The sequence below is a fragment of the Melanostigma gelatinosum genome (assembly GCF_949748355.1).
Source record: "Melanostigma gelatinosum genome assembly, chromosome: 12".
Classification (NCBI taxonomy): domain Eukaryota; kingdom Metazoa; phylum Chordata; class Actinopteri; order Perciformes; family Zoarcidae; genus Melanostigma; species Melanostigma gelatinosum.
Window position 1 is genome coordinate 17,911,347 of NC_136645.1, and position 25,507 is coordinate 17,936,853.

Below are 25,507 nucleotides of genomic sequence, written 5' to 3' on the forward strand. Positions count from 1 at the left end.
AGTCAATCGTGGAGACAAAAATACCCTTCTCCCCACGGTCCTCAGACAATGTTGCCCTTGTTTGAAGTTTAACTCAAACCTTTCAAACTAGCCAGCCTGAGAAGACTACGCTGTAGAGTTGGACTGATTTTAAGATGTACTTCTTTGCAAAATCTGTTTTTAAAAGGATTAAATCCAAAGCGAGAGATTAACACGACGTTAAACCATATAAGGACTTAAAACAGTAGGGTCAGCTTCCCTAATCCACCATGTTGTCTGTCTTGATAAGAACAGAATTGGCTCATCTCAGGTTGCACCCACTAAAGCAGACGGAGAAGCGCTGCTTTATTCGTAGCATCACTGTTGGACAGGCCTTCGCTGTCAAATTGCCATGAGCATCAGCCAGTCTGGACTGTATGGGAGGAGAACAAAGTGCAGAGATCTGCATGTTTCACGCAGGCCGCTTCCAGAAAATGATCAAAGACTCGAGATTTATTTTTTGCTGGGAAAAAAACAAATTTATTTATATCTAATGTCTTTACCAGTAAAATAAAAACAAATTGGGAGTAATGTATTCAGCCAACATGTCATCAAGTGGAGCATCTTGGGCTTTACATGGGGGTGTGAGGGACTGTTGGCCCCTAGTTGCTCCATGCTCTCTCTGGGCCAGGGCCAAGTGAGTGATCCAAACAGCCCCGTCGAGTGTTGGGCAACGACCGCAGCTGCATTTTAACCTGTGAGACCGAAGACGCCTTGCTTCTCCCAAATAACCACTGATATTTCAATACTCTTCATACATCTGGTCCAAGTTCAATATACGAGCTGCATAATACCCCCACATTTAAAGATGCATTTCAGGTGCTTAGCAACTAAGTATTGAGCAAATTGTATATGAATGAAATCCAACTACGGTACATTTTTGAGAATGTGGCGATGAAATAAATCTGGAAGCAGCAATCAATCACACCCGAGCTTCAGCGGGGAAACTGGACTGTTTTCAGACCCGTAGGAGCCAGTATTTCAGACTGAAAGCCATGACGTACTGCATGGCTCCTGCCTGTCTGAAATCCCCAAACTTTAACACAAAACCAAATCTAAACTCCAATTAAAGGTTTTTGACTTTCATTTTGCGAGCCTCTCTTGACCACCACTACTTAAGGGTGGAGGCAAAGTCTGTTTCAAGTATTTGACAAAGCATAACCCAAACGCGCATGTATCAATTGCCATAATGTGTTGAGCAATTCATCTGCGTGCGTGTGTGTGTGTGTGTGCACTGAATGTACAGCACATGTGAAAAGAATAGACATTGTAATGAAATGTGACACGTGTACAAATGCATGTCATGTGAGGTAAACGCGTAGCCTGACACAATATCAGCTCTGTGGCGTCAGGCATCTTTACTATAGCTGGTCTCCCCCTCAGGACCTCTTCCGTCGTCCTAATCTAGAGGCTCTGGGCACATCTTCGCTCCCCCTCTCCGAGTGTGGATCTGGAACTAATAGAGGAGCCTGAGGATGCAGGCTTGACAGATAGGCCCCTCAGACTTGCGGCCAGCCTGTTTTGGTTTGTCTGTGCCGTGTTATTGCTTGTGGGGGGGGGGAGGAGTCTCTGGGCCCGTTTTTCTGGAGTAAGCAGCTCTACTTCCAGTGTGGTTTTCTTGCGCTCGGTGACTAGGAAAGCCTTGGACTCTGCCTTGGCTTCGACTAGAGGAAGAGGAAGAAGGTCACGCTTGGATGTTTGTGTGGAGCATGTGAGTTTGCATTGCGGCTGGAGGTCTTCCAAGGCACGTCCTCTTGGCCCTCTGTGGGTGAAGGTCTTCCCCTGCATCGCTTGGCTTGCACCTCTTGCTCTTTCTTGTCTCCTGACTGATTTCATGTTGGCAGAGAACTACTGAGGCCCCATTTGGGTTGATGCTGTCTGGAGGACTGTTCTCAGTCTGCTGCTCCTGGGTCAGGCCCTGCTTTCGAGTATTCCCAATCTGAGCTTCCTTTGAGGCACTGGGACAAGGCATGTTGTGGTCTGCCTCTGGGAGGCCCTTCTGTCCAGAGCTGGATACAGTCTCTTTTGGGCTTGATTCAGACTCTGCGGCTCTTAGGTCAATCTTCTGTTTCCCCCCGCTGGAACCATAGAGCTCTTGCTGGACTCCAGCTTGTTTGGCCCTGAAAAAGTTAAAGGACATGAACAGATACTTGAGTGTCCTCTCTGACCGGTGGGGCTGGAAACTTCTGCATTAGATCATACTTACATCTTTTGAAGCACAGTCTTCTTTGTTTTTGTGGAGCTGTTTAAAGGCTCTAGGGTTTCTCCCACTCTGGAAAAATATTCCGATCGGCTTTGTTCGCTCAGTTGAGTCTAGAGAGGACAAACAGATCGGTGTAAACAAAAAATATTATTCCTGGCATCCCCTGGAAAGGTCTGGCTTCACAGCAGACTGCTGTCATCATCTGGCATTGTCGGACATTACAAAACATTCACTGGATTGCTGTGAAAATGATAAGATAATGAATACAATTTAAAGTAAAAATATTCCAAAATGATAAACAGATTTAAAGTTTATATCTCTCCTAAATTCCAAATAGTTTTGTCTTTTCATTATTGAACTGAACTATGATACATGGCAAGAGGAATGTCTCAGTAACAGCCCCAGCTGGCACAAATAATTAGTCCCCCCACTTAATGCTGTCCAAAGCAACCACCTCAAAGACTTTAGAAAATAATCACCAGCTTGTCATAGAGTGGCGTGTGCTTCTTAGTCTATGCTGTCTCAGTGATGCTTGCAGCCTGTGGCAGGATTACTAAACGGTGAAACCATGTTGACAAGTTACAACAGCGATTAAAGAACGATCCTTCGTAAGATTATGGAGCAAGGCAGAGGAAAAATACAACTGAGACATCTGAATGGGAAAATGCAAATAAAAAAAAAAGGGGTAAAAAGCTCCTCAGAGGACAGAAGATAAGACAAACTCAAGTTAGTGAACGTAGCCTCGTGGCTAGTAGACTGTAGCAGCGCTTTGTGTTGCAGGTTCAAAGTTCAATAAATGCACATAGTGAGGGGGCCCACTGAGGCGGAACAGGGAACGGGCCAAAGATTGGATCTCACCAACGTGTGCCCTCAACAGGCCACTAATGAAGGTTCATCACAGGTCTTTTCCTTGGCTGACCTAGAACAGACTCTTGATTTATGAGAGAACCAGAGACGCTGGTGGTAAATTGAGCAGAACGTAAAAGGTTGAGAGCCCGACAATTTATCGTAAATTAATTGAATCCAAAAAGTTGGTGGGAGAGTAGCTCTGGTTTAGAAATTGAGCCGGAGTACATGTTTTACCAGAATAAGCAGCATACAGCTGAAGAGCTTCGTGATTTGAGCTACATGCTAAAGTCAGCATGCTAACATGCGCGCAGTGACAATGCTAACATGTTTAATAGGTATGATGTTTACCATGTTCACCATTATTGGCTTGGTAGCGTGCTAAAACAAATGCTAATGAGCACTAAACAGAGGGTGCCGCTGAGGCTGATGGGAATGTAATTTGCTTTGCATGTATTTGGTAATAAACCAAAGTAATGGACACATTTTGACCTGATGATGGCAACATATGAGAAGTTCAGAGATAGCCAAAGTTATTACTATTCATTCTGAGCGGACATTAATGTGTGTGTCACGTTTCTTGGCAAACCATCTCATAAGTGTTAAGACGTTTCACTCTAAGGCACAAATGTCGACCTCATGGTGGAGCTTGAGGAAAAGTCACAGGACAACAAAAGTCAGTGTCATCTATCCACTGGGAACCATGAATGTCTGTCCACAAAACATTGTGCTTATGAACGAGCCAACTACCTCCAGCAGCACTTTGGCAACAGCGGTGAAATGTGGGCTATTGAACTATGCATGAGCAACATGTGACAGACGGGCTGCAGGAATGAGTCCTAAACCCGGATATGATTCAGCAATCTAGCACTTTCGGTTCCCTTGTCCAGAAATCAATGATTTTTTGAATTTGTTTTTGTTTAGATGCCTGAAATGAGGTCTGCGGTTAACATATTTTAATGTTTTGTTCTACAATATAAAATACGTCAGTAGATACCCCCTTTTGAGAATCCTGAAGCTTTTGCATGTTTAAAAAAAAGGTAGTTGCTAACATGTGGCTAAATGAGACTACAGAAGACTGAAAGACTGTAATCGCAATGTGCTCAAACACCCTGTTGTGTTTGTATCTGCCGTACGGCGGTCTAGACAAGGTGCGGACCCTCTAACTGCAGCAATGAATTGCTGAGGAATGTGTCAATCACGATGCACCTGCCGCAGCCTCGTTATCCCGCCTCCAACACTTAATGAGCCAATGGTAGCGGTGCCTACGACTGTCTTGTCAGTCACTGTATGTATGTTTCCAAGACAAATTTCCTTCGGGACAATGAAGTCTATCTTATCTTATCTTATCTTTGGAGAAAGAAATCTAAACAAATGCAACGTTAAGATATGGAAAGACTGCAGCTTGTCTAAACTACCAAATGATCTGAATGATCGAAATCAAAAAGAGGCAGACTATTGAAGGAGCAAGTACTCCAACAACAGGGACTCGTTGTGACCTTATATTGCTTATACAGCGCCGCTGGCACAACTAACGTGACGGAAGAGACAGCAGGTCTTTGGCTAGGATGTCAGATGTGAGAAGGTATGTGCTTTATGTGCTCTCTTGTCGTCGTTAAAGTTGCTGTTGAAACTTGCTTGCATTTCCTGAGCATGTGTGTGTTTTTGACGCACATGAAAAATCGGTGTGAATGAGAGATTTGCATATTACTTTGTTTGATGGGCTGAAATTTGATTATTTGGGAAATAGCAAAACATGATGCTGTCGTGACTCTGCTGTAAATAATTTGGAGCCAGGTTATTAGAGTTATTTGTAGATGGATCAGTGAAATGATACTATACTTCAATACTGTTGACATTGTGGGCACACCGGCCTTGCTGTTTGCTTTATGTGTGCAATATTTGCGATTTTGTGTGGTTCACGGTATGGTACATTGCAAATAAGTGCATGCGCCGGTCCTTAGAGAGGGTGTTACGGTATTTCACTAAAGTGAAAGATTTGACCTGTTGGTGCACTTGATGAAAGGACAGAGGTTCACCAAAGTCATTAGGATTCATCCTCTAGCCACCATGAATGTCTGCCCCGTATTTAATGGCAATCCATCCGGTAGCTGTTAAAATATTTCAGTCTAGACCGACAGCCAGACATTGCCATCCATACATACAGCCATGCTTCTAACACGGCTAAAACACTTTGCAGTGGGAAAATACAAGCAGACAGAAGTTGCATTTTGAGGTTGGGGCGAGTGTGTTGATTTAGTTTTTTTTCCAGATCATTATCATTCCATGGTTGGTACAATGATCAATGTGCACTCTAAGGCCAGAGAAAGCAATGTGGTACGCTCTAACCTCCCCCAGTTGCTGTGAACACAGAGAAAGAAAATCATTAATGTCCTCTCCCACATGTCATGGTACCAGTGACAACGTATGAACCAACAGATATGGGGGGGGAGGAGTAATTGTCCCGAGCTGCAAGGGCAAGCTGTGGCATTGTGGCTTTGCACGGGGTGTTGAGACCTATCTGCACTCTGGTGTGTGGAATAGAAAGGCCAGACGGAGGGAGCGTAGTGAATAAGGAGGCTGGGCAACAGGGAAGTGGGCGGAGGCGACAAGAAAAAAGGGACAAGATACTAGAATGAATTGGAGAAAGAAAGAGCTTTTAGAAAGGAGTCCAACAAAAGAAGAGGAACCCCACAGAGTCATATCGCCTGACCTCTGCAGTCTCTCCAGCATGCCCACAAACACAAGAATCCTCACACAGGAAGTTCTCCACAGGCTGCCCTTTGTGTAGAGATGTAGTCATGCTAGAGTGTGGGCAGAGCCTCAGTCTTTACGCTCGCTCTCTCTCAGAGCTTCGGCTGGCCTTGGATTTGGATTTGGGACAGTGACTCACATTCAAAGTTGCATTTGCCTACGCACTCACACACCCACCGCAACAACAACAATTCTGAGAAAGATGTGGGTGCCATCATTTGCATTGTAATGCCTTGATATGTATTCTCATCTGTTTAATATGAATAAATGCTGTTTGATAATGAACTTGAAAGAAAAATCAACAAGAAGCCTTATGGGAGGTTCTCTGGGAAAGTTTTGTGCCTTTTTAGTTCCTGTCGGCACAACTTCAAACAAGCAAGAGAGGGAGAGAGGGAGAGAGAGAGAGAGAGAGAGAGAGAGAGTGAAAGGACCGAGTGATGGGAAGGAAGAAGCATGAAGAGAGGAAGAGGTTGGATGTACACAGAAAGAAGAAGGAGGAAGACGGATAGAAAGTCAGACAGAGAGAGAAATGGGGCATGACTTATTATCACCAGGGGTCGGACAATCTGAATATAGCAACTGGTGAAGAAAGTAGAGGGATTAAACATGGAGACAGAGTAAGCTGGTGAATGAATAAACATTGTAATTATCACAAGCCATGTGGATAAAACACTAAGTATTGTGTGGGAACCGAGGTGGTCTAATCTTGCATGAAATGATGCAAACTCCCAATAGCTGGAGAGCTTCTCATGAAATAGGAGGGAGCGATGGTGGCAAATAAGAACTTCTACGGTTTAACCCGTCCCCACCGGCAGCTAGTCTGCTCGCCCCCACACAAAAAAACGGCAAAGCACTTCGCGTGAAGCAACACATAGAGCAGACCAACAGTGCCCTCCCCGGCCGCAGAGCCTCCGAAACAACATGGCTCGACCACGGGAGCTGCAACAAGACGGCACATCTGGATGTCGGATTATAGAGATAAACCTGGCAAAAGGGCAAGGAGAGCAGAGACAATGAATCATTTGGTTTAAAAGGATGCCGGTGATAGCTTGCCCCGACTCTGAGTGACTCCTGGAAAGAACTTCAAAAAGATAACCGAATACAGGCTCCATAAAATACAGGGAATGAGCAGTTTCTCCTCTGCCACCTAAGATTAGGAGCACAGACGGATTAACTATCTTATCTTTTGAGACAGCTGCCTTTGAAAGTAATGCACTGATAAGGCCAAATCGTCTAAAATACTCCACATGTGATGACAAAACCACGTCTGGTATCCAAAGACGGTGCTTATTTGGTATTTTGCGCGATGTGAACATGCAGTAGGGGTTTGCTTTATATCTGCTGCATTAATGCCCATGGTCATTTATCTGTATAATACAAAACAATAACAACTTTGCAGGGCGAAAACATTCAGTTTTTTTGAACAATCTTGCATTTTTTCGTTTATCTATTGCGTTTTGTAAGGATTAAAAAAAATAAATAAAGATGTCATTGATGTTTCCAAGCACATCGTGCAAGCATTGGAAACTTGTAGTTGACGTTACAACATGATAAAATTCAAAGTCAGCATGCAAAGCTCTGATCAACCATCAACTCATTTCTGCTTGTGATCTGCCACAGTGGATCGTTTGTTCTTGGATTACTCTCTCTGTATCTCATCCAACACACATTAAACCAACAAGATGACATCTTATAAATCCAGTTATTCACTCATCTGTCACAAGGTAATGATTCATACCACTTGAAGTAATTGAATCCAGGTAAAGGTATTCGAGCTATACAAACTGAATTAATGGTTTTACTGGAAAGCCTTTGAACAACTCTATGATGGCACAACTAGTCCACAAATTCCTCCCACCCTGCTCCCACAGAGGAAACATGCCCTGTTTGTCTAAGCTCACCACATCTTCCCTGAAACAAAGTCAACAAACATGGATGGGCACATACTTGTCTCAAATGGAGGGCAGTTCTTATTCATGAACAATGACAAACATTTTTGGATCCGCCCATGTTGAAGGATTAACACAAGCTGTTAACGGTTTGGACTAACTTTATACAAATCAACGAAAGCAGCTTAAGACGGGATGGAATGAAGGGACATGATCGTGTGCTGTAAAGAGAGGTATTGGGCCTTGTTGGAGAGGAGATCAGCAGACACTGGAGGCACTGCTGCGAGCTGTTGCGAGCTGTGAAGAACAGAGGCGTGCTGAGGTCATGAGTAAACACACAGACTTGTCCACAGCTCAGAAGAGGGGGGGGGGGGGGACTGGAAACACATCTGCTCTGCCTTTGATCCAAACGTCTGCGGCCCAGCACGGCGCTCACCTCAGCTGCCCACTCTGTGCCTGACTAGAAAACATCAGCCGCAATCCTAAACCCTAGCTCGTCCTTCCCATGCTGCCCTCCTCACTGTTGGCGCTGACTCACAATAGGAGCAACGTTTTATGAGGAACTTTAATCTTCAAAAATGTCAAGAAGAAGACAAACATTGTCAAAGAGATGCCTTTTGTTTGCTTCCCATGCAAAACACAGTACTTTCAGTGGCCCCACGTCTGCAGAGCAACAGTCGGTTCTAGGTTGTAACGGGCCGAGTACATCAGGCTGATATTCGTCTTTTCATAGATCAAATATCATTCATGCTCAAACCAAAGCCCTTGTCTCGTGGTCGAACAGCGTCTGAAACCTTTTAGTTTCCAACATCGACAACAAACTGCTGTAACTCTTGGAAACAGACATTTCCGGCAGAGTACTGCAAGCCCGTCGGCCCGAAGTTGACTCAACGCCAGGCCTAAGCATCGGCAAATGATTTATTCCTTTAAGGAATAACTCAGTGCGTAGGTTGTGTGCTTAACATTAGCGATATTCAGTGTGTGATCAAGAGGAAGAGAGTACCCGTGTGTGTGTGTGTGTGTGCTCTTAAGGCTGTCCGTGAATAAATATTACAACACCACAAGACCCAAACCAAGTTCCCGTGTCTTGCTAGTCACTTGCTGATTAAAGTGAAGGGAGTTAGCAACGCCTTTGGCTCAGACTTGCTCGCTCAAGGTGGGCTGACCTCTTAAGGGGAACCAGCTATTCTCATTTAAGTGACAAGCCTCTCCTCCAAGTTCTGCTCAGCCTCGCCGACGTGGTTGGGCGACATGTCGTAAACAGTGGTTTGTTTTGAGCGTACCGCCACCTTTTAAACTGAACTTGTCCACCTCGGGCATCGAAAGCGACATGTAAAACCAAAATTGACATCATATCACTTTTTAAGGTTGTTATGGCGAACATGTTAGCAAGTTTGCAGGTCTAAAATTCATTATCCTTTTAGTTCTGTTGTTACCGCCATCAGCTCCTGAAGAAAGGATCTGTAGCCTCAACACAAAAATGTAGGTTTCTGTACTAAAAATAATTGGTTTCCTAGTTCCTTCTACACTTCTGTAAATGACTAAATCTTACCATCTCATCTCCTAACTGGACCACAGCTGAAAATATGACTAATGAGAGCTCACAGACGTACAGCATGCCCAAGCGTGGGACCGCGATGCTGGCTTTCACAGCACAAAAGGCCAACAATGATGTCACATTAGTTCCCTCATAACATAACCCTCTGACCTTATGAGAAGTGCTAACTTGATGAGTTTACATTTCCACTGCGGTTTAGGATTTTTGTTCAACAAGTCACACAAACTAAATCCTAACAACAAAACCTCCTTAAATACAGGGAAAGTTGGCTTTTTTTGGGGACTAGCAGGCTGATGCTGTCAAGAGCTGTGGAATAAAAGACCCCTTCTTAAGCATATGACCAACTTTGACATTGAACTCCAACGGTCCCATTATTTTCAGTCAGCAACTTTAGTATGCCTTACATCAGTTGTGACTCACTGCGTGAGTTTTCTTTTTTCATTTAGATTTTTAACTTTCTTGGCAACACTGAGATGGCAAAAACTCAGTTCCTGACAAATTGGAACAGAGCGAAGAATGTAAACAAATAATTGTTTTTGTCATGTGAAAAACTATAGCCCTGCTGTCTGGTATCTTTCCCCTACAAACCACATTCGAGGTTGGGTTAGTGAGGGCCCCGCCACAAGACTCCCACCCTCCAGCTCCCTCTGCATGTATATGAGCCCAGAGAACCACATCCCGAGGAGAGGAACGCTATCGACAGCAATGCCTCCTTCAAATGGAAAATCGGTTACACAATCTGAACTTTTCACTGACTGTGTTGCTCCACTACAAATATTACAATCACTGCTTTCATTGGAAGCCAAACTGTGGAGAGTGCAGAGACATTTCAAAGGGAAACAATAGCAAAAACCCCCCATAGAAAAACAGCAGCCCACTGATCATGGGATGTGATGGGAGAGACGTCTGTCCTTGATGTGAGTGCCAAGGTGAGAGGCTCCTCCACCATTTCCGACAATACTCTCTGGAGTTTGGATTCGAATGAGCACTGGCCAAAGGACAGTTGTCCGTAAAATGAATGGACAAAAAAGAACGACAGTAGAAGCTCTTATGACATGGGCAGTGCACATAATATAGCTTAGAGTCTTGCAGGGACCCAGTGAACCCAATTTGATCTGAATCCAATCAATCAAGGCACATGACAGTTGACTGTACACAATCACACTAACTGAATTCCCCCTTTAAAAACCCAATGTTTGTTGTTGTAGCTCACTGTTATGCTGTAAAACGGGAGAATAGGATGTATGAATGACATGCACATAGTGAATATTAAGTGTTTCCACTTGGAGCAAGCTGGTTAAAGGATGAATGTTATGTTCTGACAATGTCAACATTGACTTTCCCAAGAGCTAAAATGCACAAAATTTAGTTTTGGCTATATTGTCGACTACCCATACATTTTTGAGGTTTGCAAAAATCCCAGGTTTGAGAACAACAATGTGAATTGGCAGAATGTGGGAGCAGGAACTTTTTTGGATAAAGGGTGACTCCGCACCTTTTAGACCTCACTCCATCCAACCCCGAGCCATCCTCTCTTTCCCCCTCACGGGGTCTGTGAAGAGCCCCCCCCCCCCCTGCCTCACGTTACTAAGGATCAGCATAATAAATTGAGAGCACAATTTGGTAACACATCCCTATAATAACACACTGACCCATGCAGGAATTTTTGCCAGGCAACTGGAAGAGGAAATAGAGTATAAACAGCACTCACCGCGGCCATGCTCAGGTTTCCATGGTGCGCTGCGGCGTCGTCTGGACAGCTCGCGCACACAACATAGCGTTCCGGAAACACACGCAAATCTGAAGGCAGGCAAAAAAACAGCACAGACCATGCTAGTTAATAATGTGGGCTCACCTCTAATTATGAAGATGGAAATGTGGTTGCGATTTAAATTCACATCTACAAACACCAAGTATTTACTGTCCCTCAGAACAGGGAGAAAAGGGCAGTTTACACATAGCTGTTGAGCTTTATGAGCCACGTAAATAGCATGAAATATTAGACAATTGTATGTCGACAACGGCTCTTGGGAGTAATAAGACTGTTTTATCTGCTTCAAAGGCAAAGACCATTTACAACAACAATACTATTACATGTATTATATCATGATTAATAACTGACTTCAACATATCACCTCAACTGGACAACCAAAACGGCCAATATCTGACTGATATATGGCCCGTTACATAGCCTCATGTATGTTAATTACTTGCATAGAAAGCCCAAAAATTCTGCATCACTTCCTGCGGGAACAAATTACGGGACCATTACGATATGCTATAGTATTCTTCATCTTGCATTCTTGATCCACTGAGCTTGCCGCCCTCTGTTCAAAGGGTTTACAGCTGAGGGGAATCTAGTCTGTGAAAGCTTATATTCCTCTTCAGCGGCCATTTTTAAAGACGTTGGTTTTGCTTCACTTGTGTGGATTTATAAATACAGCCAATACACACACTTTGGTTCAGCTGAAACATAGCTTGCATATACCACACACTTTCATTAGTGTACACACACATTGTGTGTGTCGTATGTAAGGAGGATTACAAAGGGGCCTTTCACATGTCCAATTCTTGTGCCCTCAAATCGATTGCATTGCCGTCGCGGTGCGCAAGCGTTCCCACACGCATATTTATCGCGATTCACCAGATAAAGATAGTTCAACTTTTGGAATGCTGCAGCACATGTCATATGACGAGGAACAACGAATCACTGCCGGCAGATATCTTTTCTTTTATCTGTAAATATCAGTGTGTAAATAAATGGAGAATTTAATCATTTTAGTGCAGGACCCCGACCCTTTGATCATTTGTGTTGTTGGGTGAAATAAAACTCAGCTAAATCAGAAAATACAACAGCATTCTGGCTAATTATAGTAGGTTTTAAAAAGTCCCAGTGTGTTTTAGCCTCATCGTCTTCCTAGTAGCATCTAAAAAGGGTACCTTGCCATGTATAACTAAAGATTTTAACCATCTGTTTTATAGCTGATTTACATGGCCTGACCACTAACTTGGCTACACCTACAGCTAACTCATTGGACCAAATTACACAACCTTTGACCTCAGGAGACTGGGTCTAATTTGATGCGTAACGGACCTGCTGAGAGAAGCCGTCATCTCAGTCTGCAGCAGGTCAGAGCTGCCTTAACGTCCAGGCCCTTAGGGAACAGATATTAACTTTACTGACAGGAAGAGAGCCATGTTGGTCCCATGAAAAGGTGGCCACGGGTCACAGGCACTAGATGGGCCGTGGAGATAGATTCTCACTGCCCTCCATAGACAGCCCTCCAATCTCTCTCTCCCACTCTCAGCAGCCTCTCCAGGGAACCACTTAATGGCTGCCTGTTCTCAACAACACCCCGAGCAGGTAGGGACAGGACATAAAAACAAGTGAGGGGAAAAAAAATCAACATACAGAGCACAGATGACTTGCTCGGTCTGTGGGAAATTTGGCTGAGTACGAGCCATCGAGACATCTATTTCTGATTCATTTAACTGGAAACTGATTCTTTGGTTACATACCCCCATAGAGCTGCTTGGCAACACATCTGAGGTTGAAGTGCCGCTTCATAAAATTGGCCACCAGGTTGAAGTTTTTCCCTGTAAAAAACAAACAAACAAACAAAAGCAGAACATGTGACACCATTTCCAAGACCTGCGGAGAAAGTGGTTAATCAAGGGACACACGATACACACATGTTGTATCCAATAAAACGCTCTTCATGTGATGAGCTCCACAACTGGTACTACTCCCATCACATACTGTAGAAGCACACTTGGCCATGCTGAACTTCAAGTGTTTACAGGACGAGAGATCAAACTCTTATCCAGCCGCTCTGCTTCACATCATTGTGCTGTAAGCTCTATATGGCTCTTTGTGCTGAGAATACATCCCATCAATTTCCTGCTAACTTTAATCGCAAACACGGCCGACAACAAAACCAGCCAACTCATCCGTGGAGTAAGGAACGACTCATTGTGTTTTAAGTTAACCGACCTCCCAGTTTGGAGCAAGCAGAGAAACCACCTCTGCTCTATTTGTCATGGAATGTTTGTCATGCTATGTAAGATGTGCTGGGCAGAAAAAGAAGCCTGTTGCCTAATCTGGTAGGAATTTGTTGACTAAAAGCAAGGGTCTGGCCAACACGCTATCCAGTGGTTCTTTATAAACGGTTCTGGGAAGGTGACAGAGCCTGCTCACCCTTTGGTACCGTCTTGGTCCCCTTTTCCGCATCTTGTTAAAGTGAATATAAAACTATACCCTGCTTCACTTCACCACCACATCTATTATTTATTTTTCTTATTTGGCATTGTCATATAGCTGTTGCCATGTGAATACATCATTAACGGCCGACTACGGGCATTTTAACGTCAATTAAAGGATTACATGTTTTCCATAGTCCTGACCTCTTGCACTCGGCTCAGAACTCCCTGGATAATGTCAAATATGCACCGTCATCGAGCCAAAAACGAGGGCTGTCGTTGTCAACTCTTGACAGTCACTCATGGATAAAACTTAAAATAAAGCCTCCTTTAAATGTTGCTCTAGTTAGGACAGGTATGCCCCCACACGGTGCGTTTGTTGACGACACACAGAGCAGACAGCATGTTAACACATTGGCCCACACACAAGTGTGAGGAGGCGCCTTTGGGAACATCCTCCTCTTGCTGTGAGATGACGTCAGCTCAGCACAATCTCAAAGCACTTAATCATCGTCTTCAAAAAGAAGCCGTCTTGTGATTTTTTTGGGGGATAATGACATGCAATTACAGAGACAGTGTGTCACAAAAGTGCCACAGGTAATACAGTGATTAATGTCACCGCCATGGCTTTCTTTTTCTTTGTGGCGGAATTAGCAACCATAAGTCATACTTGCAAAAACATATCAATGATTGGAAGACAAAGTGATTACAAAAGTCAATCAAATCTATTTCAAACAAACCAACCTCAGTCTGTGAGACCACAAAAAGAAAAAAAGAACTTTGAAGTTTCGTATAATTAAAATTAAACTAACGTGAGAACTTAAAGGACTTTCAAAGTATGGATACCAGTTTGTTACTATGATATTAAGCATCAATATTTTTCTGAGGCCAATAGGGTAAAATTGGTACATAGGCTACACTTGTCAGTTTAGCATGGGAACGTGTTTGATCCTTAAAAGCTATTCAATATACATTTTGCCTCCAGCATAATTCCCATTAGACAGCTTGGTGAACATGCATTACAGTCTCCTGGAGACAGACCAAAGACAAATCTATGATCCTTTAATTCTAGACATATAATTAGGGTTGGGTACCAAAACTCGGTGCCATTATGGAACCGCTTCCTATACGTCCGGTATCTTCATAAAGTATGTAGTAATACTGGATAAGCCACCAAGCTTTAAATAGAGGGCTTAATTTATCCCAAAGGGTAATTGCAACAATAGCAGCATTCCTTCAGTGGAAAAACCCCTCATATTCTATTATTCTTTAAATAGCAAAGCAGTGGTCATCTATTGCCCATTCTGGATATCTACCCAGAGAGGAATGCAGATCTGTATCCGTTTTGTTTTCTCTGCCCATTCTGGGTCCAGGAGGGAAGCGTCTTTCATTGCACAGCGGCTTTGATTTTGTCCGTTAGACTCTTGGGCCTCATGTCTAGCGCTGCAACTATTCTCGCTGCTTTCCCTGGTGGGCTGAGCTTGCCAATTCCCAGGACAAGTTTGACAGCGATGTCTGGACACAGAGTTGGGAACCAGTGCAACGCCATGGCCCGAGACATCAGCTGTTGCTCCAACTTTATAGCGTCCTGCACAGCGCAGAGTTGCTCTTGGCCCGCTGCCCGGGTTCTCTCGTGCTAAGCTTACATTCATGTTTCTCTCACACAAACAGTTTGCTAGTGCCTCCTCTGGGACTGAGTGGCCCCTTTCTGTGGCCTACAGTGGTGCAATAACCAAATCTGCAGTCGAGCCTTCAAAGGGTTTCAGTTGTACTTCCTGCAGGAGAAGATGGTCTTGCTTAATTGCTTTGAAACCTGATGCACAACAATATCCTGGCAGGTCAAACCGTAAACAAACCAGCCATGTTTTCAGAAATGTGGTAGATAATAACATGACCGCTTGTATGGAGATACTTATACCATCGTGTAAATACACCGCAGAAAAAGGACACAGACTCCACAGGGCTTGTGCCGAGGCTAGAATACTGTAGTTTTGAGACACACACACACACACAAGTACGCACACATCCCTTCAGCTTTCACCGCTTCCTGGGAAAACAATGAGAGGAAAGAAAAGTCAACAAACCAAAAGGCATCCAGAGTGACTCGGACTGTAAAATGGAACAGATGGGGGTGAGAAGCATTCAGACCAGGGTCAAAGGTAAGGCCCCATGGAACAGACTTCATTAACTTCAGTTATATCCTGAGGAGATCATTAAAACATAGCCGACTTCTTCTCGCCATCCGCATTCCTGGTGGCCCATGCTGGTGTGACTCCTGCAGGAATCCAGAAGAATTTCTGCTCCGATATGGAGAATTTTCTTTTGTTTCTAGCAGGTCCTGGCCCTCTATTAACTTGGCCACAGTGGGTCCTTTTTAACAGGAATACTCAAGTGAAGTTCACTTTAGTTACTCTGAGCTTTCTTCAGTAACCTGTTTAACACAGCTAGACTTCTATCGGCTGAAACCAATATCTTGGGCTAAGTCTATGTCAGCAGATGTGCATGGTGATACTTACCACACGCAAGGAAAGTATCATCAGGCCAGCAGTACCAACAGATGGAAGGAAAGACGACTGACTTGTAGCAATGCAACTGTGTATTCAAAATATTTCAATCAAAAGCCTCGAGTAAGCTGGTTCCCCACAGAGGAATGGAGAATTATTTTGAGGAAACATGAGAAGCCTCTCTTAGTTCAAATCTTTCCACCACACCAAAAATGAAAAAATAACTCTTCAGGCTGCAGTATTATACATCATCAATACACAAAAATGCATGGCCCCGAGAAGGAGAGAAATCTGATTCCCCACAAGCTGCATGTAAATGCAGGTTTTACAGTAACCTGGTTGTTGCAGTGCGTGTAAAGGCATTCTCTGATTTCCGGCAGTAACCTGATTTCTCTCATTAACCACGGTTCTAGAATGTATGTAAATGTAGTGACTGTGTGTCAGGAGAGCTGCAATTCCCACGCAACCCCTTTATGAACAGGAGTTGGATCAGCAGGACAGTCAGACATCAGTGCTCTTTTGACATCTCTGCTTTGATGTGGACCCCCTCCCTCCGTCCTCAAGTGTGGGGGGAGAGTTGGGGCTCAGAGCAAGAGGGAAGGGTGGAGTGGTGAGGGATGAGAGAGCTTGAGGAAGTTACCCATATGTAAGTGGGGGCTTTCCTGGAAGGACATCACTCTCTGTGTAACTACGGCTGTAGCGGAGCACTGTGTCTCATCATCCTGCACAACGTCCACCTGAAACAATATTTGCACATGAGTGTTCAATTTAACATTTGGGTGACCCCTTCATCGCAGTTTCAAAATACGCCGCAGCATGGTAGCTCAGGCCAGCCCATAATGCAGCATGTGACTAGAGTGCTGGGGAGCATTTTTGGAGCACGGAGCAATTATCGAGAGAGAGAGAGAGAAAAAAATCTATTTCTCAGAAACACAATCTGATGAGAGAAATGCAGTCGCAATAAAAAAAAAGTCTTAATTGTATCTTAATTAGCCCAAGAGACCACAAATCTCTCAAAGTGCTGCCACGGTTTATATTTCAGAGCATTCGGAATGAGGAGGATTGCATTTAGTTGCAAAATGCAGAGCAGTTAGTGGACTTGAGTTATGCACTGTGCTGGCCTTTTAAACCTCAGATCAAGGACTCATTGGAAGCAGGCTGTCTCTGCCTGCTGGGCCCACTGCAACTTTGCTAGCCTGTGTTTATAAATCCAAATAGGTGAACCATGGCACACAAGGCAATGCTAGGTTTTGCTTCCAGTGACTGATGATAACCGGCCGGTAAAGCAACGAAGAACATTCTGCGTTGAATTGACTGAAGTGTCAGTCTGAATTTGATCTTATTATTTCTTTTACGTAAATGACATATGGCACGACAGGTGTCAATCAAATCCTTGATTGTAAGATACGTCGCAAAGTGGACGTGAAGGATTCACAGTTCAGGAGAGTGTGTGCCATCTTCCCAGACCAGATTGTGGTGAATGGGAACGGTCACATGAATGTGATCCGTGCTCAGGCCCAGGCCCTAATTATATGGGAAAAGAGTGTGGTGTGACAGCCATGGCGGGGATTGCGGTTGTGTCCTAAGAGGCTGCAGCTGACCCTGCGGAGAAGGAGACGGGGAGAAAGTGAAAACATAAAGAGACGACATGAGGAGTGTGTGTGTGTGTGTAGTGTGCAATAATAGGAAGGGGGAGGGTTAACATCGGAGTCAGACTGTCCTGTGTGTTGCTGCAGAGTAAGGCCAGGGGCTTACAGAAAGGATTTAAAGAGCCACAGCAACACCACAAAGCACCAGGGGAAAGGGGGTTGCCCAGCAGGGGCCAGGGGAGGGAGGGCGAGTGGGGAGAGGGGCAGGACTGGCTGGAGTGGCTACTCTGATCAGGATCCATTTCCAGCCTGGGCCTTGGAATTCCTTTGTTCCTGTCACAGGTCTCCGTTTCCCCCTCGCCTTAATCCCAGCCTGCCTCGCGCCCAGTAACGCAGAGCAGGGCAGGTAACACTGCCACATGCATGCCTCTCTATTTACAGACCAGTCCCCACATAACAGCTAAACGCCACTTACATAAATAGCAATAGCTGTGTGGTGGCACTGAGAAGAAGCAACGTGGGTTAATACAAGGTTGTCACCACAGTACTTCTGTGTCTTCAAAAAAGTCCTGTGAACTGTCAAAGTACGAGGCTGAAAGGTTGGCATGTACCAATTCTCCCTAAAATGGACATCTAACACACGTGCTTTGCCTTTTTGTACACACAGTCTGAATAGCTTTTCCAAATTTGCTAAACTGTTGGACCTGGGTGATGTCTGCCTTCGTAGAGCCAGAGAAGCAAAACAAAGCTAAATCTACGCGGCACCGACGGGGCAGTGCAAAAATGAACCGTCTCCCTTGTAGTCTCAACACATCCTGCGCATTCTTCATTGGGAAGGAGATGGTCATCCGTAAACACATTCTCCAACAGTAAAGCTATCCAGCAACACTTGTGCTTTTCCCGCTATGGCCGTGGCCAGGCCGCCTTAAGCCCCCTTCATAGGGCTGCCAAGAGGAGTCAGTGGTACACTGTGCAGCACTCGCAAAGCCCTCTCCCACGGCTATTAGTGACCATTCATCTGGGGAGCCTGGGAAAATGCCTCTCCAGCCTGCCGTGGCCATGGGGAAACAGGCTGGCAGGTGTTCCCTCCCCCTAAGCCCTGGCACCTGTGCAGAGAGAGGAAGAAGGAACCAGCTCTGCCATGGGGCTAAAATGCTCTCTAGGTACCACTTTGCCAGGGCTCCTCTAACTCCTCTGACTGGGAGGAGGCCACTCAAACAACAGGCTAAGCTACACCCGAGCTCCACCTCACATGGAGAGATCAATGTGGCTGTATCGATTCAAATGGTAGATGTAAGACATCTGGTAATGTGCTTTGGCAATTTGAAAAGGCGTGTTAACTAAACCCGTGTAAAATGGGCCTTCTCAGTTTACACTCTGCACATACACACAAATATACACCCACACCATTATGGAGCACAAAATCAATATCCCCTTGAGGTAAAACAATACTAGACCGAGAGCAAATAAAAAGAGAGCACACAATCACCAGTTTCAGTATCTAACTGAATCCAAAAAGTAGAAGTAAATCAGTGAGACAGTCGCTTGGGCAGTCTGTACATCACGTCGTGTTGTACAAGAGGGCCATGTCTGACGTGGAAAGGTTTTCTTGCTCGCCGTGTTTCCTGCAGAGCAATGGCATCTCCATGAGGACAAGTGTGACACTCATGCTGTGTTAGAGCAGAACCACCAGCATCTTTACTCGTACATCATATCAGATAACAAAACAACGTCTTCCTCAAAGCATAGAGAAAACCTATTATCCTCTCATTTTCAATCTGTAATTACTCTGAGAAATGTGGGTGTGTTCAACACGGTCTCCCATCAAGAATACAGGCCTCTCCCAAACTCCCCTTTCCTGTGCTTCTAAACGTCTAGCATGTCCAGTCTGCTTTGTCCAGAGCCAAGATGTTTGGTGGGAAAAGTTCCCTATGTTCATCTCTCTAAAAACATAAATAAATCACATCACTATGAGCTAATCATGAAGTCTCATGTAGCCTGGGTAAAAAACAAAAAAGAAGAAAAAGAGGGGGGCTGGGGGTTGACAGTTGGAAATTGGCCACTGCAGCAGAGATACAAAGAAAAGGCTTGGATTTATATTGGCAGAAGACATGGTGTAAGCCTCTCTGTGACATGTTCACTGGGTGCTATACACATATGCACCCAACACAGCATACATACATACATAAATACAATAACCCATAGGGATAACTCAGATACAAACACTTGCACTGAAGGGCCTTGGACTGCCACAAGCTGTTGATGTCTCATTGGAAGTGCCAACAGCTGAGGCGGTTACGCTGTTCTTTCTGCTGTCTGTTGGCGGAAGTCCCTGTGATTTCACACTGGCACCAGCTCAAACACCGCCTCATACAAGACCCACAAGTCCCCCCTCTAATACCATCCCACACATAGCACCACACTCTATCCGCCTATTCTTGGCCCCAGACATCAGTACCACTCCGCCTGACACCTTTCTCGAAGTGCAGCAACACAACATGAATGAGCACGTGTTTCAGCACATACACAAGTCTCGGTCCAGGATATCCACCTTTATTCTGCTCTCGAACAATGCAACGCTGCACAGACACAGATAGATGCAAATCGGTCCTCTGCTGAAACAGATACACACAGAAAACCAGCTTCCACTCCCTGCTTTGGACAGTCTGAAAGTCCTGTGAGGATTAGCATGCGAGTGTTTGACCTGCTTGCTGAACAGACGACCCCAATACTTAATACCTACCCTGAGGTTTGCTGGGCTCCCCTCCATAAGCCTATAGTCCGTCCTTCCCTTTTTATGGCTCCTGCCTGCCTGCTTACTTCTCACAGTCACAGTCGCCACCTTTACTGCTCTGCCGCCTCCCTCACATGGGACAATGAAAAGACCAAGAATGTGATTACACTCACTTAAGACCTTTTAATAGGACTAGAACACATGAACTGTGTGGGCCTGTTTGAGGCGCCGTACCTTTTCATGTTCTGAGTGTGGAAAATTCTCCAGTATGGTATGGAGTCATGTTCCACTTTCTTTTTGGCAAAGCTGCAAGGAGCTTAATCATTTTTACATGCATATTTCCCTGCTGAAATACTGATAGTCCCCTTGTTCCCCCAGTGGAGTGAATGTGTGGGTGTAAGAGTGTGTGTGTGTGTGTGTGTGTGTGGAGCCTCAGTCTGTGATCTCCATCATTAGACATGTCTGTCTCTCTTCAGTCTGTCATGGGGAATATGAGACAGGCTTTTCAGTAACCGTACACTGTCAGCCTGTTCACACCTAGCCCAGGGGGTAGGATATATCTCTCCAACACACTCTGGCAACTTTTGATTCTCACTGCTTCCGACGTCTACCAGCACCTGTGTGCAATGGCGCGCACACGTACATGCAACCGGTTTGCCCCTTTTATGATGACTTCAAGTTTTAACATGTACACAGGCATCTGTGTATGAAAACAAATGTACACACGCGTGTATGCGCAGCTTTAGTGGACGAGAGGAGTAAAGTAGAGGGGAGTAGCATGAGAGGCAGAGCTGCAGCCACGGGAGAAACTTTATGGAACCAACTGCCCTGTAATCCCACTCTCACAGTCAGACCTGCCCTGCTGAGTGAGCCCAGTTTAACTGGCCTTAACTGCTACCTGTGACAAACCTGTCTGCCTTACAACACGCAGCTGGGGGTTCCTCTGAAGCTAGACTTCCAGTGCTTCAAAGGCATGCGTGTGGGTGGCTGAGGGAATGTACTTGCATTGGATAAATAGCGAAGAATTGAATTGGCTTATTCACAGTGGAGCATTATGTATTGCTTTTTCCTCTCTGTGTAATTAGTTGTTTGTGTGTCAGGGCAACTGTATTTTGGTATCATCCAGTTAACTACACGTATGGATAAACACAGGAGTGCCAACACCACATTAAGGTTAACAAACATTAGCCATTTACGTGGACTAATATTTTGTGCCAAGTTAAACAGTGCAACACAATATAAAAACTCCTATCAGCTCTTGCCTCCAAGTCACACCCTGGGCGTAGACAGCAGCCACCGTGTCCCAACTAGTTCTGTTGTATTTCCTCCCACACTCTCCTTAAAATGGTATGAAACACTTTTTTTATACGGTTACAACTCCATTCCCATCCTCCTCCGACCTCATTGACCCGCTTCCATGCACACAGCCATATCTCTGCACTGAGGTCCAAGTGAATTCAAAAGAGTTTTGAGTTCATAGCCAAAGTAAACAACTTTACTTATTTAAGAGTTGATGATGGACACACCTAAGGCACTGAAAGGGAAGACAAAGATGACTACATTCCAAAGGAATGAGCAACAGGGAGTTCAAAACACAATGAATATAACTTGGACCAATAACAATTAAACTAATGCTCAAGGTAAACACAATGTCAAATACAGTAAACGGTCACAAAGCAATAACCTGTAGCATAATAAATACTATTAAGACGATTTGGCTCTAAGGCAGTGTAATGAGGGTCACAAGATGGTGTGTTACCTTTCACAAAAAAGGCTGGAGCAGGTGCCAGCTCCTTCTTCTGTTTGGGCTGTCTTCTGTTGTGGAGGGACTCTATGTACTGCTTCACCCTCTGGTCCACAGCATCTCGAACCAGGGCCGTAACCTCCTAAAGACAGCGTGCACATATTTCAGCACAGCAAACTGTTGTTGGACTGCTAAGATAACGCAAGTTGTTTTTGGACTTTCCAAGGAAAGATTAATGATGAGCACAGGCAGACAACAGGACAGTAGAAGGCTCGAGTGAAAGGTCAGTAAGGCGACACGACAAGTGGCTGGTTGGAGAGATTAGAACAGTTTTGCAACAATGAAAACCCTGAAGAAGAACAGACCGAAGGCTCAAAGTCATTTTGGATTCCACGCTGCTGCTGACTTTTGATAAGGCCTCCAGCTGAACAGACGCCACATATTCACTCACACACTTATTCACACGCACGCCCTTCTCCCTGTGTCTGTACCTGAATGTGGTCCGCAGTAAACCAGCCGGCTTCCTCTTGGCCGCCCAGGGGCAGAACATGGAGATCCACCAGCACAGCAAAGTTCCCACACTGTAACACAAAGAGGAAGGACAGACACAGATTGCTGAGGGGCATTGTGCTCACAGACAACAAAAGGAAATCAGAGTGTGGGTGATTGACAGCGAGACAAACCACAACGACCCCCCCGTGTCCTCAAACATCACCCCAGGCCTCTCGCAGCAATCCCCTCCCTCTTGTTTCTCTGTCTAGCTATCTCTTTACCAATCTCTGTACAGAAAAAGTACGTCCCTCTCGGTCTCCTCATATTTCCCCGCTCTCAGCATATTAAAGTATGTTCTTTTTCTATAAGCTTTAGCAATGCGGTCACAGCCTCGGGTCACAACAGGCTGCACAACAAAAAGTCTGAAGATGTTCCACATAAATTAGGATTACTGGTATCCTCTTTGTATCAGAGTGGTGGTAAAACTGCTCAGATCTACCCTAAAGCACTCTGCAATGTTTCTGCACTTCTGCACTACAACTTCTGAGTGCTGTCGAAAGCTGAGTCGAGGGCTGCCGAGTGGATTCCTGAAGCGCTACGTCATTGTGTCAATGACAATCAGTATACAAGGGACAGGGAGGCCAGAAATGCCGCGGCTGGTTAAGTTGCCGTTACATCTTTCTCATGCTAGCCTGATTATAGTTTACACATGAGCGCAGAAGCTGCCCGGGCTGCAGAGAGCAAATGGATGTGGGTCTCGTGTGAACTTCGCCTCTCCCTGGACAAGGGAAGTAATGGATGGACTGAGACCACCCACAACATGACACAGAGGAGCAACAAGTACTGCCCTAAAACCCACAGTGAGAATGCCGCAAAAAGCATTGAACTGAGTGGGGTAGCAAAAACAAAGTCGTATAAAGACAAAACCAGAACCAGATTCCCGGCTCACCGCGTAGAACTGGAAAGGAGTGTGTACAAATAGAAGAGGTTATTCATTTAGTAGCAGGGAATACTTGGTGCGCACTAAAAGCTTTGTTTTGGGCCAGGCTCGTCCCATGGGTCGAAGCATTGCAGACAGAATGACTAAACTCTACAGCCCAGACTGGAGGGATGTTCCGACGGCTCGTTCTCAGGATGACGCGCGAGAAAGAATCCACAGGGTGTGCAGGGGAAGGCCTCCGCTACTTAGGTCCTAATTCTAGACACAAGCCTACACTTCCACACTCTCTCCAGTTGTCTCCTCCTCTTGTTTAAAGAGAGTTTTATTCATCGTTATAAAACTGTAGTTGGGCTGGGAACCTTTCATCGAGTGACATTAAAAGGCTAAATGCTGGCTCAGAGCAGATCAAGCTGACAAATGTTTTTCTTCTTCTTTTTTTCCCATGAGAGCGTTTTCCTTTCTCATTGTCTTTCTGCAATAATAATGGAAGTGAAGCTCTCGTTCTTACTTGTACTTGCAGGTCAACTAAGGGAGAGGGCGCCCCCACATGACTGATGGGTGAATGTTTCGGTAAATTTCAGTCATAGCTGGCACTGTTCTTCTGCAGGATATGTCAAGTCCTAAATGTGTGCCATCTTGTACTTCAGCAAGTCTCTGCATCAGATTTTACCAAGGCTAATGGGAAATAAATGTACCGGTAACTTTAAGTCTCTTAATAAAGGCAATGCATTAAGCTGTGATCTTCCGTTTCATCAATCCATATCTTGAAATATGCGACAACAAAACAGAAGTCCAAACATCAAGAGGTGATAAGCACAAACAGAAAACTGTTTCTGTAGAAACTTAGCAAATGATAAGCAATACGTGTTACATGAAAACATGCCTTCACAAAGACAACAATATGCCATGGACCAGAACAGAGCCCTCCTTTATGTGCAAGCTCCTCATGTATAAAATGTATGCATGTTGCCTGTCAGAATCAGCTCGTCCCTACAGGTCAGTATTCTCTCCATCCTGTGCCCTTTGTCTCACAGCGGTCCACGGATGACTGGTGGCCTCAGCTGACTGCCTCCAACAATTACCAGTGTGTGGGAAAGCCTAGCAACAGAGGGTCAGACCTTGTCAATCACAACACATGGACCGACTAATGGATGAGCCCCGCAGCGGTATCTTGGGGTTAGACACACACACACACACACACACACACACACCGGAAAGGTTTTGGTACCCTGACTTTATTGTCTTATTTTTGAGACCTCAGAATAGCTTTACGGAGGAATATAGCAATGCTGCTGCTGTACATGAGTTACCAGTTTATCGGGTATAAATTAGAATTTAAAATATTGACAATGTGTCAGAGAAATGTAAATTTACCTCCATGGAAATGTTGTGTGCATAGTTGATGGTGTTGTGGCATCGGAATGCTTTATGAGGTGTTTCTAATATTCTATCTCCTGGGACGGCACTGATAAGGACCACAAGATCAGTCTTCCAGGGTACATGGCTCAAACTTACACAAGCTAATGCGAGCTCAGAAGAGCGACACACCGGGTTCATTTGATCAATATCCTGGAATGAAGGGAGCAGTGTAGGAAGTGCGGCCCTTACGGAGACGCAGGAGGGTGAATCCCCCTAAAGTGGTTTCAGAGCTTCTGATTGAGTCTGTGTTTTGGGCTGAAAGCCAGACATCTAGCAAGCCTTAGACTAACTTCCTTTTATCACATTAGAGCAGCAGACAAACTGGGAACTGGACATTAATGATAAACATTGGTCTGCCTCTGACACAAAAACAGCATGTGATTCCCTGGGCTTCAAGAGAAGAGCTAATGCAATTACACTAATAAGAAAATGTATTAATTTGATCAGCAAAACTGGGGATTTGGTGGAGGGCCACATTTCCCTGTTCAATCTTTGAGTCAAGACTGTTTAGGTGCAGCCATCAGAGCGTCTATAAAGGACGTTTGTGTTGACTGTGGCAGATAAGACACAAAAGCAGTAGAATCAAATTTCACACAAAAGGCTCCGACTACAATCAC

General features: G+C 44.9%; 1 protein-coding gene across 1 annotated transcript in view; it reads right to left on the minus strand.

Annotated features, from left to right (window-relative positions):
* Positions 1 to 482: 482 nt before the first annotated feature.
* slx4ip (SLX4 interacting protein) overlaps positions 483 to 25,507 on the minus strand; it is a 29,580-nt gene continuing 4,555 nt past the window's right edge. Inside the window, 8 exon segments of the mRNA XM_079280497.1 lie at positions 483 to 1,464; positions 1,466 to 1,711; positions 1,713 to 2,138; positions 2,225 to 2,331; positions 10,980 to 11,068; positions 12,788 to 12,865; positions 22,055 to 22,181; positions 22,531 to 22,620. Of these exon segments, the coding sequence (XP_079136623.1) occupies positions 1,398 to 1,464; positions 1,466 to 1,711; positions 1,713 to 2,138; positions 2,225 to 2,331; positions 10,980 to 11,068; positions 12,788 to 12,865; positions 22,055 to 22,181; positions 22,531 to 22,620 (1,230 nt within the window). The 3' untranslated portion in view covers positions 483 to 1,397.